This window comes from Pseudochaenichthys georgianus, chromosome 1 (assembly GCF_902827115.2).
Source record: "Pseudochaenichthys georgianus chromosome 1, fPseGeo1.2, whole genome shotgun sequence".
Classification (NCBI taxonomy): domain Eukaryota; kingdom Metazoa; phylum Chordata; class Actinopteri; order Perciformes; family Channichthyidae; genus Pseudochaenichthys; species Pseudochaenichthys georgianus.
This window is the reverse complement of record NC_047503.1, coordinates 38,201,553-38,219,246: the sequence shown is the minus strand read 5'-3', so window position 1 is coordinate 38,219,246 and position 17,694 is coordinate 38,201,553. Positions and strand designations below refer to the sequence as shown.

The 17,694-nt window shown below is 41.6% G+C and overlaps 1 protein-coding gene across 12 annotated transcripts in view; it reads right to left on the bottom strand.

Moving 5' to 3' along the window:
- Window positions 1–16,470, bottom strand: part of gab1 (GRB2-associated binding protein 1) — a 51,736-nt gene extending 35,266 nt beyond the window's left edge. For 8 of the 12 annotated variants that reach the window (XM_034086294.2, XM_071203498.1, XM_071203501.1 and 5 more), the window contains exons 1-2: window positions 16,049–16,138; window positions 15,765–15,923 (exon numbers count right to left, since the gene is read on the bottom strand). In XM_034086294.2, coding sequence (XP_033942185.1) covers window positions 15,765–15,836 — 72 coding nt within the window. In that variant the 5' untranslated portion in view covers window positions 15,837–15,923; window positions 16,049–16,138. Of the gene's footprint in view, window positions 1–15,764; window positions 15,924–16,019; window positions 16,269–16,428 lie in introns of those variants that run through there. The other 4 variants (XM_034086304.2, XM_034086277.2, XM_034086311.2 and 1 more) reach the window with 4 other exon arrangements.
- Between the last annotated feature and the right edge of the window lie 1,224 nt (window positions 16,471–17,694).

Sequence of the window (17,694 nt, the reverse complement as noted above, 5' to 3'; positions counted from 1 at the left end):
ATGGCTCCTTACCTGCGTCTGAAGAGTCCAAGCTTTGCACGGATAAAGACGAGAAACATTGCGATGGAAGCAGGGTAAGCACGCTGCTGACCAGCCACTGTTGTCGAGTGAGTCTGGCCACTTTCCTGCCTACCCTGCTGACTTCCCCCCCCTCCTCTTTACTCCGTCAAGTCTGCAACACCCTGCTCCAATAACCCCTGACCCACAGGAAATAGACACAATGGACTGAAAATAACACACCACCTCCCCTGGCAACAACTGCCCACCACAACCCCCACCACACGCTGCTTCTCCACTACAGTACACCTACAATACGCCGGCCCAGGATAGGTGGGCGGTACCAAAGATATCAGCCACTGCTCCACAAGCTGTGCCCACCATCCAGCTTTGAATTCACAGCATGGCTTTTCATTTCCTTCTGAACATGCACAACTCATGTCCATTTGTTATTATCATAAATGCGGACCTTCGGGGATTCAAAGTTTCAATAAGAGCCTGCAGCGGCTCAGCCTTGCAGCTCTCGGTGAAGCAGAAGGTTTCACACCACAGCAGGTTGTGGGTTGAGCGGCTAACTCGTGAAGGTCCCACTGCTCCCTGTAGGGGGACTACTGCATGGTGAGATGGATGACTTGTCAAGACTGAAAAGCATCCGTGGGCGTGTGTGTGTTTACGAGTGGCTTATTTGTCAAATGAGGGCATGTTCAAATTGATTTTCTTTAAATGCATAATACACTAACGAAGCAACAGAGTGTAGTTTGTACATTGCAATGATTTTTGATTGATTATAATTCAATGCGATTAAAAAAGCTAGTAGGTGCCTTGTTAATACTGTGTTAGTCCACTGTGTGCATGTCAGAAGTAATCTGTAACCATGCATTGAGCAGCAGCAGTCTAATCTAATCAGCCCAATGAAAATTATTCCAAATCTCATTTCGTGGCCAGTGAGAGGTTGCCTTAGACATGATCTAATTATCCCCTCTCTCGCTAGAGTCCACCCAGTAGCAAATGGATTGAGATGTCTGACATAGAGATAAGGAAATGGACTCTGGTACGCACGTCGTGTTGCATTAAACAAAAGTGGCACCTGGTTACTCAGCAAACAGGAGGGGCAACAACATTAAAATACAATTAGGGCTCACAGTTATTCCAATACAATTGATAAACAAAAGGATGGGTGTAGGAGCCGCATTTAAGTTCATTTTGTTTTTGATTTATTTGGAACCTTTATTAATGCATTTTTCAGTTTCAGTGAGAGGTGTGCTTTGCTCAGGTGAAGGGGGCGGGGCTTTAAGTTGGCGGTGCGGTGTGTGACGGGAGAGCAGCAGGCAGCAGCAATACCGTCATTGACACGCAGACGCAACCTTATGCTTAGTCAAATACAGATTATTAGGATCTGCGGTTTAAGTTTATGTTAAATATTGTTTTCGTATTTTGTTTTGCTGGAAATAAACGTTGAAAAGCAACCAAGACGTCCAGTGGATTGTGCACTGCGAGTCTGACACTGCTTCCCAGGCCCAAGCTCTACATGTGGCCAAGAACAATAACTTTTGAGGTGAAGGTTACAAGACAAACTTTTGGGGATGTTGGCCACTCCAATGGGTGTTTGTGAATGCTGCTGTGTGACGTCTGTTTTACATCAGAAACGTGACACGCTTATTCTTAGTGCTCGCATTAACCAGGTTTGGTGTCCTGTTTTACGAGCCGAGCTGTTGAGCATGCCGAGGCTCGTCTACTTAAAGACACACCTCCATTTTCAGCCAATCCCTTGAAACTGCTACACACCTCCACTCTCTGTTGTCACATTCAGATGATACTCCTTCACTTTCAGTTGAAAGAGAATGTGCGTGGTGTGAACACTCCGAGGTGGTGAGCTGCATGCGTGCTCATGCGATTCCCATGCAGTGATTCACATTTAGGGAGGAATGTGTGGAATCCCTCTTACACATTCATTTTGAGCCACCAACACAGGCAGCAACGGTTACTATGCAAACTATTTTTCCAACTCGGCTATTACACAAACGGCCCTTAAACAATGTCAGCTTGTGTTGTAAATGTTCGTGTCTCTTTAGTAGTGGGTTGGTGGATGTGAGCTTGCATGCCTGCAGATTTGTTCAGACTCACCTGCACACAGCATCTCTTGGTCGCACAGCTACTCTGTCTGAACCATAATGTAAGCAATTCTGTAATGCCCCATGAACACATGTATAGGCCTGTGCCTTTTAGATTGTATGGACATCTAATGCACGTATAGTTCGCTAAACAGGCAAAGGCCAGGTTTTAAATCCACCGTTTACAACATATCCATAATCTATTAACTGCTTTTAAGAATCCATATATGTTCAAATGAAATAACCTCGTTGACCAGCACCCAATAGCAAAGGCAAAGCATCCCAATGCTTATATATCAGGAAACTTAAAAACACACAATTAGCCTTCCATCATAATGAGCTATTCAACACATGTTGCTTCAAGTATAAAAAAAACATACCTTTTTATATGTTTTTAACTAATTTCCCTCAGATGTTCTTAGCTAATAGAAAGAGGAAGCAACAGACTGCAATGACGGCATCCGTTTTCTATTTGTGAACCTGAATTACATTGCATTACTCCATGGGAACAATGGTTGCAGCTTTATGAGGCCATTTTCTCCATCTCACTGACAATTCATGCTGAATAAAATGAGTATATGAGGTGTACAGTTTGCAACCTGAGACACGACGATGTATGCACTAGACTGAATCTGTTAAACCAGCTGAAATGGGTGAGAACGAAGACTTGCTATTAGTGCTTGGTATTATTATTATTCCTTATCTGTATATTCTGTACGTTTCCCTTGAGAAGAAACACCGCTAAGAAAGCAACCAATTGGGTAAGCGCATGCTGATTAAAAGTGCTATGTACCTAAACTGCAATATTCAACCTCGGCTCTAATGATGCAAAGAAAGGCATAATATACTATATTTAAAGAGGAGATCTGAATTAGCAGCCACGTGACAAACGGTATGTGTTGAACAAAGTATTAAGGGTTTATTTAACTCCTTTAGACAAAAAAGTGGTCCAGTCTATTCTTATTAAGCAACAAGTTTTTTTCAAATTGTAACTTGGATGTTAATCAGATTATTCAAGGTATAAAAGAGTAACGCTGCGAATGATAAGAGCCGCCGATACACAGCCGTAAAGAACCAATCAGGATCCAACTCGCAGTTTTTATGCCTGGAGTTAAATTCTAGTCTGAACATCAGATCGTGGCCAGGGAACATGTATTGCTATAACTTAAAGTGGACCTATCATGCTATATTTGAAAAATATATTGTAGGGCCATACCTATAAAAAACATGTCTGTGAAGTTTTTTTTCAAATACCAAACAGATCACCCAATGTAGCCATGCCTCATATTGCTCACACCCCTCTTTTGCAGCTCGGTTAGAGAAACGCTGATTTTGGGTCCTTAGCTTAAAAAGAGGAGGCGGAGCTAAAGCCTGATCAGAACTCTACCGGAGATAAAGTTACATTCTGCTGTGATAAAACGCCATCCTGTTCTAAACCACGTCAAGGATTATTTCTGAAATAATATGGAGCTCAAATGCTTTTTCTCTTGCAGGTTTATCACAAGGCGAGTTCCTTTTTTATTTCCTGCTTTTTAAAACACATGTGCTCTACACAGTACAGGTTAGCTCTAAGTGTTAGCGAGGCTTGCTAATGTAAACAAAGATGAGATTACGTCCAAAACACGTCAGGCATTGTTTCTGATAGCAACTTTCTGTGGGTCCGCCACCGCTATGACGTCACAGCGGATGGAAACGTCACAGCGGATTAAATCTGTATCCGCTCGTTGTACACCCGTTTTTAAAAGATTTGGGTACGAAGGAAAAGAGAGAGGGTTTTATTTGCTGATGCTGCGTGAGTTCCCCGATGCACCGGGGACACATATCTACGTATAAAAGACATCACAAAATGCATTTTGCATGATAGGTCCCCTTTAAGTATCTTTCTCACTTTCTTGTAATACACAGCAATTGCTCCGGATGGTGAATGCACTCGCATTGACTTGTGGTAGCAAGGGTAAAATCCAGGTCACCAATCAATACCTATTACCCTACAGAGTAGGAAACAGCATTAAGCTGAGGACACGGAGAAGTGGAGGTTGTGCATCCGTTATGAGCGTTGTGCTTTAACTCTCAGGTCCTGTTTTTGTAAACCTATCAATACAGCTTTTTTTGTAGGGTGTTCCCGTCACACTGATGCTTATTAAAGACAATGAAGTAACCTTTTTATTTCTTGGTCAAATGACAACAGCTGCTTTTAAATGAACAAGCATTTGACTGTTTTAATGTTTAACCACTCCTCTAATAAAGACACACTCACAGAAACTCACTGTTACTCCCCGACTAAAACATTGACACTACAGTTACTATGACTCCTTTATTTAACTATTGGGAATCTTTGCTGAAAATGATTCCCAGACTCAATGCTTAATTGGCCTTTTTCATACAGTGCTCTATTCAATGTGTATACTCTGAGGACAGTTTGTGAGTGCAGATGGCAGCCCACTCTCAACCATGAGAAGCAAAGCTGTTAGAGATAAAGACTGGCTCATCTGACTTCACAAACCGTTAGTCCACAAAGCACACATTTATCACATTCTCACAGTATCTCCTTGTTGTTTGGTCTTTCAGTTTAATACCGTTTTTTCCCAGATAAGCACGAGGTCAAAATGTTTCATGCTCTGCTCCTCCACAACCCTCACACTTTTATCCATTCGATTTTGCTTTTGATTACCTGCTCTCTCTCTCTTTTTTCGCTCTATCAGCCTTTGCCTCTCTTTGCTGCCCTCGCCAATCTAAACTCTTGCTCTTGAGTCACATGCACTTGTCAAAGCAGCATCGTTAGAATTCAACACATTCCTTTGGCGTGGCAGACTTGGTTCACATGATCACGCTGTTCCTTGACCACTGACGAGAGGGGCTGAAACAATTCTCCTTTCAGCCCCTATTGGCCTGTGCACAGTGCAGTCTAGCCAAATGTGGACATAATAGTTCAGAAATACACTGTCACAGTAGGACTGTGTTGTGTATATTATGTTTCTACACTTACCAGATCACCCACAACCTTTCTTACGTTCTAAAAACAGGCCAAGAAACACAAAGTCAGATTTAAGATGTCTCTGGGATTTCAAATATTGTATATTTTCCCAGTTTCAACAGAACTACTTCTAGCATCTGGTGCAACTTGTACAACTTGTACTTTTTAGAGGGGTATTAACACAGATTTTGAGAGAGCCATAATTTGTGTAAATGTCTCTGTTACACTAAGCACCTGTATTTAAAACGGTTGATCATAAAAGGTTTATATTGGAAATTCCCTTTGCAACTTTACACAAAGTAGGACTTTAAACCGCAGAAAACTATTATTTACAATCCACATTGTTTTCCTTCAATATTAATGTCAACAAAGTACATTTGGTATATCATAATATTTCCAAGTTGTAATTGAAGGTCAAGTTATTAAAATTACCAACCTTGAGCTGTGTTTGGAGTTCAAAAAGTTAGAAGTTGATTATCCAAACGCCATGCTTAGGCAAGTATTCCACAGGCTTCTAAGACACACCGGCAAAAAGCGTAAAAGAAGAGCAGAGTGCCAGGGAAAGTTCAGACAAATGCCAAGAAAGTAGTTGGACGAATGGAGGAGGTCCTCCACACTCTCAGCTTCCAATCACACTGGAAACGTATCTCTGAGAGCGGGGGGCTGCTGCATCTCTGTGTCTCCCTCATTGCACTGCATGTGTGTGTGTGTGTGTTTGTGTGTGTGCAAGTTGAACCACGTCCTCTGGCTTGAGGCCAGGCCAAAGATATCGGGCTGCACCATGGTAACTCTAATGCAATCAGGGACAGTGGCCACAACAGGACCAGCGGTGAACAGCAAAGGGCCGTCCATATTTCTCTGTCCATCTGTCTGTACTTTAAACGCACACAATGATTAAAACAACTAAATTAAGCATTTTAAGAGCAAATCAAAATGCAAATGAATTCCAATTAGATATCGACAGAATCTTTTTTTTTTTTACTCAGGCCTGTCTGAGTCGCAGTAACTTGGGAAATTACACAAGTCAGTAGCAAGATTTCACATCTAGTCTCCAGGCTGACACCCCAACACCCCCGTCTAGCTGGACGTGTCATCAGGGCGGGACAACATGCCCACATATTGGTGCACCCGCAGCACAGAGCGAGGGAAGAGGGGCAAAAACTACCATGATAGCAGTGGGCTATATTAAGGGGCTGCAGACACAGCGGCTGGGGTCAGATCTCACAGCACGGCATAGCTCGAGTGCCAGCTGCATGTGTGTGTGTGGGAAATGACAGGTGAACCTTTGGAGTTAAATGTGAACAGATACAGTCGCACATATTTCTATCTTCAAAGGCTTCCCTCAAACCTGATCACTTTCATTTATAAGCACTGAACTCTTCCAAGGAATAAAACAACACGTTTCTGGGAAAGTCTCTTTTAAAAAATTAATTATCTGCAAAAACCTTCTGGCAATTATTAACAAGTAGATTTGACACAGTTGAAAAAAATGACAGACATCTAACATTAAAGTTCAAGCAAGTCGTAATTCATTGATCAAGTAGTCATTCAACAGGATCAACAACTTTCCTGATTATGAATTCATTTCTCAGGTAACTTTTAAGCAAAAATGTTAGAAATGTGGCTTTGGCTTGTGAGACAAAACTGTCCTGTTTTGTCTCACAAGCCTTACAAAACAAGACCCTTTGGCACATTCTTGCTCATTTGCGAATGTTAGCTTACGTACTAGAAATGGCACCTTGCCCTATATGAATGGGGTGTGAATGGGTGACTTTTAGAATGTAAATCGCTTTGAGGGTTTGTAAAAACTGAATAAAGCGCTATATAAATAAAGCCCATTTACATTTACCATCAAATGAGAGGGTGCATTAAAGTACAACAGCCCCTTAACCTATTTGGGTGGCCCACACATCCCCCCCCCCCTCAAATAAGAAAATACATGCAAGTTCATGTCTACTGTAGACAACGTTCTTTTTGCTCTGTGTTGCGTTGTTAATGAGTGAGACACTCCGGAGTTCATGATCTTTAGGGTTTATTCTCCCAAAAATTTACAATTTAGGCATTTCGCAGACGCCTTATTCCAAAGCAACTTACAATGACCAACTACAGGGACATTCTCCCTGGAGTAACTGAGGGCCAAGTGCCTTACTCAAGGGCACACTAGTAGTGGTGTTCCAGGCGGGATTTGAACTCGCAACCTTCCGATCACCGCCACAAATAAATCAATGTATGGGAAACACTGGTATAAACAGGTCAACCTCAAAACAAGGTAAAAAGAGATGATTTCACCAAGCTGGTGTGCAAGTCATTCATGACCTAGAGGCAGAGGGGATAGTGGTCTCCATGAGTGTAGAGGGCCTCCTGTTGGTGAGGAGCAGGCTTTCAGTTAGACAGCTGATCCCACGACACAGAAGCCCATCAAGCTCCACAGTACACCTCGCCGTGTTTTTAAACAGGTGACTGCAGACTTTTATGGATATTGCTGCTACTGCCATGAAACATCTTAATGCTTAATGTTACTTTTATAGAGACTTAGCGTTATGAAAAAGCTTTCAAAGTGTACAATTCTTCAGTGAGTCAGCAATCATAAAGTGAGTCATCTTTTTGTGTCTCAGCGTATATATGCAACACCTTGACAAACACAGCATAGTATATAACCTGAATGCTAGTAACATCGGGTTCACCTTCTGTCTCCTTTTCATCAGGAGATCATAAGCTATTGGTGCAAGGGGGCATAGAAAGGTGAAGATAAGGTAAAGAAGGAATCAGTAGAGAAAAGTAGAAGATACAGCAGAAAAATAGCAACATAAAAAGGCATAAGGTTAGATATAAGAAAAGAGGGAACGTATGAGACCCCTCCTCCTCTTTATTCCCCGCCATCTGGTAGCCATCAGCGCCTCACACAGGAAGGGGCGGCCATGCCTTGGTGGGGCGCCAGGGAGCGGCTCCTCTTCCCTCCCGTTGCTGCAGAAACAACAATCGGACAGTGCAGTGCAGCCCATCCTAGCCGAAGCTAAAACAGCAGCAGCAGCAGCAGCAGCAGCAGCAGCAGCAGCAGCAGCAGCAGCAGCAGCAGCAGCAGCAGCGCAGGTCCCGGCACTCGCACTCCAGCAAGAAGGGCAAAGAGGAGCACAGAGCAGCCCTCACATTCCTGCCGTCTGCGCCTGCCAAGAAGCGCTGGGAACGGAAAGAAAGAGGCAGAGAACAGAGAGCTGCTCTCACTGGAAGCTGCCGAACGCTGCTGCCCTGAGAAGCACTCCAGGCTCTTTCTCATCGCCTTCTCCTCAACAATGAGGACTAAGTTATTGATTGCCATTGTGCAATATCCCAGCCTGTATGTCACTGCATACATGTGTGCAATCCTGCAACATTAAAATGGTTCCTCTGCAAGAATTCAGGGAATGCATCATACATTGAGCCACAATTCTGTTTGTCTTTATTCCCAAAATATCCCTCACACTCTTTCTGTCTGCTTAGTGGAGAGCATGGTCGGCCATCCGTGTTCTCTTACCAGCCCCGTTTCATGTCCAGAACCGGCTACAACTCAACACCCTAAATAGAAAGCACCAATGACACAAACTATTTTTACTGCCTGCTGTCATTAGCTGAACAGTTCAAGCATGAGAGACAATGAAAAGGAAATATGTGAGACTTTTGATTGATAAAGATCCCATGTCTATACAAACAATAAAAACAGCTGATGATGTGTACGATTAGCCTTGCCAAATAGTTGAGAGGTTGCAGTCGCATGCATTTAATAATAGCTGCACTTGAAACTGTTCGACTTGGCCCACTGACAAATGGCACAAAACGATCATTTGACCACTCGGCAGAATTATATTCCAACAGAAAACACAATCGGTTCCCGAGTTTCAAACAGGAAAGCCAAGTCTGCACGAGAACCAGTTCTCTGCAGTCGCACCACGAGCTGCTGGCGGACTCGGCACACAGGACGGTAAACAGCTGCACCACGCATAAAGAGACACATCTGTTTACAAAATGCTCCATGTCAGCCTTGACCTGCCAGCTCTGTCCAACAGTCTCAGTGCTCCACTAAGGCAACAGGCTGCGTTTCAAAAAGGATATCATAACATAATACACACATTGTTCAGGGAATTGTGCATAATCTGCACGTGGCGCCACTCACGAGGCGCGTGTTGGTGACTTGATTTGTATCTGCCATATATTTCAGCCATTAGCAAAATCAGTTTGTTCTGCACTTATACCCCTGGGCTAATTTCTTTTTCACCCCCCCATTAAGTAATGCATCATTTACTTTCAGCTGAAAATAGAATCACAATCGGCATTCTTTTAAACAGAAAGGAGGATGTTAAAACAGTGTTAGAGCAGCGAATCATCTTCAAGTGTATGTTGACACTGTTGGGGTGTGCTGGTATAAACAATGGTGTATTGCACTTAATAGCAGCTCTATTTCCCAAGAATCCCTCTGTTGCGCATGGAAGGTTCTTGTTTACAGAACATCGTAAGAAGATCTACTGTGAAGTAAAACTGAAATAAAAGTTGGATCTGACACGGGGATAGCTCAATGCGTTTCTGTGCCTCGCAAACTAAAGCCTTGTTGTGATTCAGACGACTACCGTACTTTTTGGACTATAAAGCGCACCTGCATATAAGCCGCAGCAGCTAAATTGTCCGTCTGTCTTGCTCTCGTTCTGTCTCTCGGTTCCACTTTTACTTTGGCGCGCTACCTGTCTCACTCTTTTCCGGCCTCCAGCTTTTCCTGCTGGAGCCCGCCGCTTAAAGGTGGCTTTTCCTGCTGGAGCCCATAGCGTTAAAGGTGGTTAATTGTACCTGTAAAATCCATAGATTTAGGAGGTTCCCTAGTGGCCGTTAGCTGTACAAAAAAAATGGGGGAAAAAGTCAGGGCTTATAGTCCGAAAAGTACGGTACATGGTCCTCCTCACAAATGCTGCTGCTGCTGCACACTGGTGAGCATGTGGCCACAGAGACCGCAGGGAGACGAAGTCACCAGGGGAGAGGTGTTAAAGAAAAGATCATCAAAAGGATCGACACATGCGTGCAAATGCCTAATACCCTTTAATACATCTCAATCATTGTCAAAAGGGAGCATGGTCCTCGGCCCCATTTCCACTCCCATAGGTTTCCATTAATAAGGATAAAAAATGCTCCACTCCTTTTCAATAGGCTTGTATATAGTGATGTTTGCCCATGTGATCAGTTTGGATTACTTATGAAGCTCCACAGACATAATTGAATAATGAATATCCATTTTGTTTTTGAATATATCATCACAGATTAATAAATCGCCGACAGGAGTAACCCAAAAGACAAATGTATGGTACTTGTCCAAATGCATTTTATTGTTCCACATAGATTTGTGGAATGCTTCAAATGATGAGACAATGAGATATCCTAATTAGATACAGTTGGTGGTAGATCGTTTCCTCGTTAGGTGATTAGAGTAGTATGTGTAATTGTTTACACTGGTGACAAACGTTTTTTTAAAGTTCTGTCGATAAAATGATTACTTTGAGAAACGGTTGTTTGTTGTTTCCACTTGATAGTGAGTTCTTAGAGCCTTGAAAGCATGCTGGTTAGCTACGAGGCAGCTGACAGACGTCTGTATAACACAATGGCGATAGTCTGCGTCTGGGACAAAAGTGGCCCGGTCAGGATAACTATTGTAGTAGCACAGATATTAATATTTAATGGTTATTTGTTTGTAATGGACAATAAATAATTAATGGCACGTGCAATCCATTTTCAAGCTGTGGCAGATCACACAGCAGTCTGATCGGTCCAAATGGAGAGCCGAGTCTTCGTGGCGGCCCGTACGTGGCCCAGTCATTCGTCTTTGTTAGCCTAAGAGGCTAACGCTGCACAAGCAGCCCTCTGTTGCATCCTGTTCAGTTTGCTTGTTTGTTTGTTTCTTCAAGCATGTGGGGAGGGGGTTTAACAGAAAGTGAGTGTTTGTTCTCTGTTCCACTTGCTAAGCAGATTTAATGAATCCTCTACTTAATCAAAGAGCTTTGGCTTTGTTTCCGTTATGCCGCCTCGTCACTTATGTTGCGTACATATTTCTCTTTACTTTGCAAATGACGGGAGCTTCCTGTCAGCCACAGACAGAAGTAATGGCTTGTGGCCAGAGTGGTGTGTACTGTAAAGGCTTTTCCCCTCAGCTGAGAGGACTTAAGACCAGCATGCAGCATGTCCTCAGTCTCGCTTTACAGCCATCAGAGAGGGACCTTTAGAGTTCAATATTTTCCTTCTTCCGGTCTACCCAGAAGCCTTTGGCCCAGCAGTGAGGCCCTATTAGGGGGCTAGACGAAGTGTACAACTTTATCCTTATCTGTTCCGTGGGTAAATGACAATAGACTACACAGACTATAAAGGTTAAGGAAATAAGAGAGGAATTGTCCAGGCAATTCAAAACATAAGCATTCGTTGTCATCGTGTTGCAGGCTTGTTTGTAATGAACTAAGGTGGAGAATAGACGCGGGACCAAATAAAAGCATGTCACTATGATGAATGGGAATTTCAGATTTTCGGTGTACCTCTTAAAAAGCAGCTGAAGAACACTTGTAAACATACTGACTTTAGCTCAATTGCTTTGCCTGGAGGCCACCTTTAATGTACTGTAAGCATCTGGTTTATATGTCTTTGATTACTTTGTAATGCTGCCGCCAAGCGTGCTCTGTGTCTCGTTATAACAAGAAGATGTTCTCATTATAAAGAGATACTGACGTGTCATTTTGGTCCATGGTAGATTTACCATAAAACAGCCTGTTTCAGTTTTCTTCTAAATAGCGAATCATCTCTCCATTCAAATAATAATTTCATGAGGCAAAGAGCTGTCGCATGCACACTATCTTCAACAGAGTGGTGCTGAAAACCACTTCATCCCTGCAGGTCCTAATGTCCCTCTGATAACACACTGCAGTTGTCGTGGAGATGCCACCCTCAAACTGTTCTTTTGAAGCGGGTTTTACAAGTGGACTTGGACAAAATTCACAGATTGAAGAGTGAGAAAAGGGAAAGTGAGAAAGGAGAAGCAGATGAAAAATGCAGTGTCAATGAAGTGGAAAACCGCAGCAGAAACTGTTATGAAAAACTGGCTGAGAGAAGTCCTACAGAAGCAATGTGGTTACATATCTCTAGGCTGTCTCTTAATGGACAGGAAGTGTAGACTTTTCCTCAGAGGATTCTGACTGCAATTATAAAGTCATCAATTACCAGAGCTCTACATGTTGATGGAGCTGTCTACGAAACCGATTTCAATCTCAGAATGAATAGGAAAAGAAAAACTGTGAAACATGTATCCTCTTTAATAATCCCTCACCAGAGTGGTCAACGTCAGGTTGGTTTGACCAGAATAGGAAGGTTTTGTTTATCGCTTCCTGACACTTAATGCCTTGGTAAGAGGCAACGTATGCAGTCCTGAGTCATGATATGACGGTTGGTGCTGCTCAGACGTAGGCAGGTCTGCTGAACTGCTTTCACCTTTGAGCTCCACCAATCAGCAGCAGAGCTTCAGGGGCAAACTTTGCCCTGAGTGGTTCATTCAATAAGCAGGGGCTTCCAGTCTGCTGCTGTAAGGCCTGCAGACGGGGTTTATAAACTGATCTCAAGCCGGTGGTATGCTCATATAATATTGCATTGCGTCTTATCCTTATCCCGTTCCTATTGTTTGTTTGTTTTTCAATTCAGTCATTAAACACCAAATGTTTACTTTGACGACACTGACTGCTCCACTAGTTTCAGAACAAATGCAGTGAGTTTTCTAGTCACCGGATTAACTGTTTAAATAAGATAAGACAGGTATTGGACAATTAACACGGACGCCGAGGTTCAAAGTGGTTAAAAAAAGCAAGGTTTGTTCAGTTTTTTTTTTTAAAAGTCAAGCATCTTTCAAATACTTTCAAGGTACCTACATGAAGTGCAAGCCATGTTTATTCCAGATTACTGCCTTCAAAATGCTGACACACAAAGCTAAGCTTCAGGCGATGCTCACCACTTCAACATAGCATTTACTGTTGACCTGCTATCTCTCCCTATATATCCCGTTCCCCCATATAACAAAAAGGTAGTCTTTGGTAAAAAAAAAAAAAAAAAGGGAAGAGTTAAAGAGGTTAACTTGTGTCTAACCTATCTAAAATTCACTCAAATAGTGGCATCGGAAAAAAGTGGCTGATGTCCCTGCCAAATAGAGCTTCACCATCACCTCATCCTCGCTGAGAGAGAGCTGAAGGGTTGCATTTATTTCCTCTCCGGTGAAGCAGGATATGTACAGGTGACGTGAAGATAGCATCATCCGACAGACCCAAAAGATTTTACTATAGCAAATATTATTGGTGGTAATCACAAGGCATGCTAACTTTGCCAACAGACCCCAAATATGCTTGCCCAATATTCAACACAGTTTCCATTCAAATACCAACAACAATTCTAAATTGAGCTCTAAAGTGATTTCACTAATCCTTGCCACTAATCCTGTTTCATCACAATATACAGTATTCATGGTTTTATTTTATTTTAGAAAATAATCAACTTCTCTATTTATTGCAGGCATCAACTCAAACAGCTGGAGGTGAGTTGCTACATAGGTAACTGTTGAACATTTTGTCATCTGCCAGAAAAAGTATAGTCAGCACTTCCATGGATTACACAGCCTCATGTGACCGAGCATTCAACGGGAGGGGTACCTGGCCCCCAAACAACAACGTTTTGGGGTGATCAGTATTTCAGCTCATGAAATTGACTAAAAAAAGGGTGTTTTTTCGGCTTTTGCTGCCAATTCTTTGTTATTTGTGCATCACCACCTGTTATGATAAACCTAATAACCCTCTAGTCCGAACAGTGCATGTGGTGCTGTAGCGAAAACCTCACAAAAAAAGTAAAGTTGCTTCCCATGTTTCCTGTATTAACCTTATTGGCTTTTAAGGGCTAATTATTCATTATAAATGAAAAATGTCTCAACAATAAAACGCTGCCAGTACAAAAGCCCATTGATTATTGAAAACATTACAAAAACAAACAACAATGTAGTTTGCTGATCAGCTGTAAACATCATACAAATGTATAAACAAGGATCAGAGCAGCTTTGAGAAAGTGGTTCTTCTTAAACCATGTGTTTTGTGTCATAACATTTGCTTTCAGAGATTATCTCAAGTGGATGCAAAAGTGAGAACTTCCTGGAGTGCTTCTTATCACCACATCAGTGCTACCTCTGACATAAAAAATGGCTAGTTCTTCCTACAAAAGATAAGTAACATGTCATTTATCGTCAGCCTTGTGAAGCATTGAGTTATAACCAACCATAAAAAGCATACACTATTTAAGGTAAGAAAATCACATTAAGGAAGTGAACTAGGATTTTGACTTGCCCCAAAATCCTCTGACTTGTGAGAACCATGTGAAAATCCTGCCTTTGTGGCTAGATTTTTGTTTTATTGCTTCCAGAAAAAACACTGCATTAGATCTTTGGTTTCTGCTAAAACATCCTTCCTCTCAAGTTGAGAGCGTTGTACTTCAAATACCAATAACTGAGATATCCAATGATCCACAAGGAAAACATTTCACTGCTAAGATGTCCTACTGAAGCTATTTTCTTATGCATAAACACTGCTGATGGTAGGGCTGCTCGATTATGGCAAAAATCATAATCGAGATTATTTGGGTCAATAATTGATATCACGATTATTAAAAACGATTATCCATTTACTTTGAAAACATCAATTTATTGAAAAATATATATTTAACAGTATGTTTTTAACAGTTGATTACCCTGAACTTTAAGTATAATTCAACTGAAAAACCAATATAAATAAATAAAAATAATCGTTTTATTTCGATTATGTTGATTTCATAATCGTTGCAAGCTAAAATCGTAATTGCGATTAAAATACGATGAATTGAGCAGCCCTAGCTGACGGTTATGACAATTCTTTCCAAGTTCAAAACAAATACGCAGAGATAATCGCACACAAAGCAGTGATTACTTCTACAAGAGGCATGTTTTGTCCACCACAATAATTGAGGATTACTCAAGACTGTAACTTTGGATAAATTAAGTATAATGAGTGTGAAAGTATATGAGTGATCAGTGAGTGTTGGGGTGGTAAACCTTAGCAATTACGGTAGCTCTGACAAACAAGTTAATTATGCACATCTGACAACTTTTTACAAACACTGTTGGCAGGAATTGATGTATTCCGCAGTTGTTTTGTGAATGATTTAACCCTTGGCGTGACAATCTACCACCTTTGACACTAAAAGAGCTGGCTGTGACTGCACAAGCATTGCTTCCCAAAGTAAACAATATATTGTGTTATTGGTCCAAGACAATCCAATCCTCAAAGGTAATGCTGTGAGATTGGATCGTTGTGTATTGGCATGCACTAGCCATGAAGGAGGTCATGTTTGACCCATAACAACATCAGTGAAACAGTGTCCTTGAGCAAAACACAACTGAAAGTAAGTGCCTCATGGTAAAGTCATTCTTACGTTACTGTAAAGGACGTAAAAGCAAATTGAGCCTCAAGGAGTCACAAAAGAAAATGGTATTGTTAGAGTATGAGATAAGGCCTACACATGTCACTGCGCCCAACCGTGCACATGAAAAGTGTCCAGGGAATTGCTGGCGTTTTGTGTAGGGAGTTAAGTTACTACAATGTAATACATAAGATATAAAGTGCACTTACGTAACGTCTCAACTTTTTTTCAGGAGGAGACTTTCTCAGCCACCCTGAGCACACCACATCTCCCCCACTCATATCTGCTCCTTTCTTGCTCTCCCTGGAGCGGAGCCTGCTGTTGGGCTTCGTTTGTTTTTGGGAGTGTCTTCTTTCTTGTAAGCCTACCTGAAAAAGAAAAAACGTTGACACAAAGCCCAAACTGTAAAGTTGGAAAACAGAAAGTTAAAGTGTAGTATTTGTGTGTTTGAGAGCGACAAATACCGTCAGTTCTTCCTCGAAAGTCGACTCACCGACAAGGCAGTAGTTCTCTGAAATGCACAGACCAGATTTTCCACGGTTTGTAGTCAAATAAACGGGTATATCCTGAGGTTGGAGTTCATATAAAGCTCCGCGGCACCGCCTTTTGTACAAATACCAATGGTGACTTGTGTATTCTGTTGAAACTGGAACGCTGTGGGGGCAAAAAAATAGGCGCAAGCAACTGAAAGTCGCTAAGTTTTTGTTGTTATATGTATGGCCTCATGCTAATTCCCGTCAAAGTGTAGCGGTTCCCAGTTGGCGAGATCAGAGGTAAATGTCCCACAGTGAGCCGGTGCATAGTTGTCGGTTTTTGCGCAAATAAAAAAAAATACCGTAAAGTAAACACAGTGGTTGCGCCGAGCTTCCTTACCAGTTTACTCCCATGGTTCCTTAATTGTGATTGACAGGGTGGCTTCGTCTTTCCCTAAACTCACCCTCCTCTGGAACATGGCGGCGTCAAGCTAACGGTTCTAATTGCCACACACCGGATGTTGTGGAATTATTTCAAAGTAAAAGTTGTGAGTTATATACAGTCTATGGTCTTGAAACGGTTATCAAATACTATCTATCTGATGTTAAGGGATTGAACTGACGTTGTTGTTGTTATTGGTCATCGTAAAAAAAAAATCAATACAGAAACGATTGACAAGATCAAAACATTACAGCAGACACAAAACAAATGACATAAAAAAAACTGCACAGTCATAAATAATAACAATTAAGGGGGGAGTAAATAAACAAATGAATACATTAATAAAGTAAAACTAATGTTTTGAGTCAGGCAACGTTTAATTTAATATCTTTGGCGATTATTAGCAGTAGACTACGTGTTATGCTAACAAGGAAAAGCGACATAAAGAAAACAGGTGATTCACTCACGTGTTGATTACATTTTCTTCAAAGTCATGTTAACAACGACAATTACCACATTCCTTTATAGTGTAGCTTCAAGCTAGTGTCGGTCATTTAGGATATTTGTTTTGAAAGTTCCTACCGGATGTCACATTTGTGTAGCCCTACTCGCTTTTTTCCTACTATCGAAGGCGAAATGGGGAGGCGGCAGCGTGCAGGCGAAACTGTGGAGCTTCAACCATGGGACATGTAGTCCAACAATCGTTTATGTCTCGTCCCAAAGAACAACAAAGCACTGTAATGCGGCTTTGTAGTTGAAAATGATGTTATGGAGCCATGTGCACCTTTGGGTTAATAAGTAGGCTCAGACTGTTGCTGTAAAGACAAAGGAAGGTCCCTCCTCATGTGTGAACTAAAGGTCCCAAGAAAGCCTTGCACGTGTAAACTACACTATCCATCATGCATGTTTATTCCTCATATAAAATTCTCCATAAAAAGCATGTAATGTAGAATAGCAGGTAGATAGATAGATTCTTATTTAGCAATTGTTGTGGTTGCTATTCTGACATATATCTTTCATTAGAAGTTCCTTTTTATTGTTGTACATATCATTGTTTTCAGTTCAATACACCTATATTATTTTGTCTTGATGAAGTTTCATTTAAACTACAAATTTATACAGATATATGCATTTGATTTTGTTTAGTTTGAACTGAATTCTAAGAAACATAGATGAATAGTTGTATTGTCTACTGTCCATACCAAACAGTTTTTTAAGGTGTGT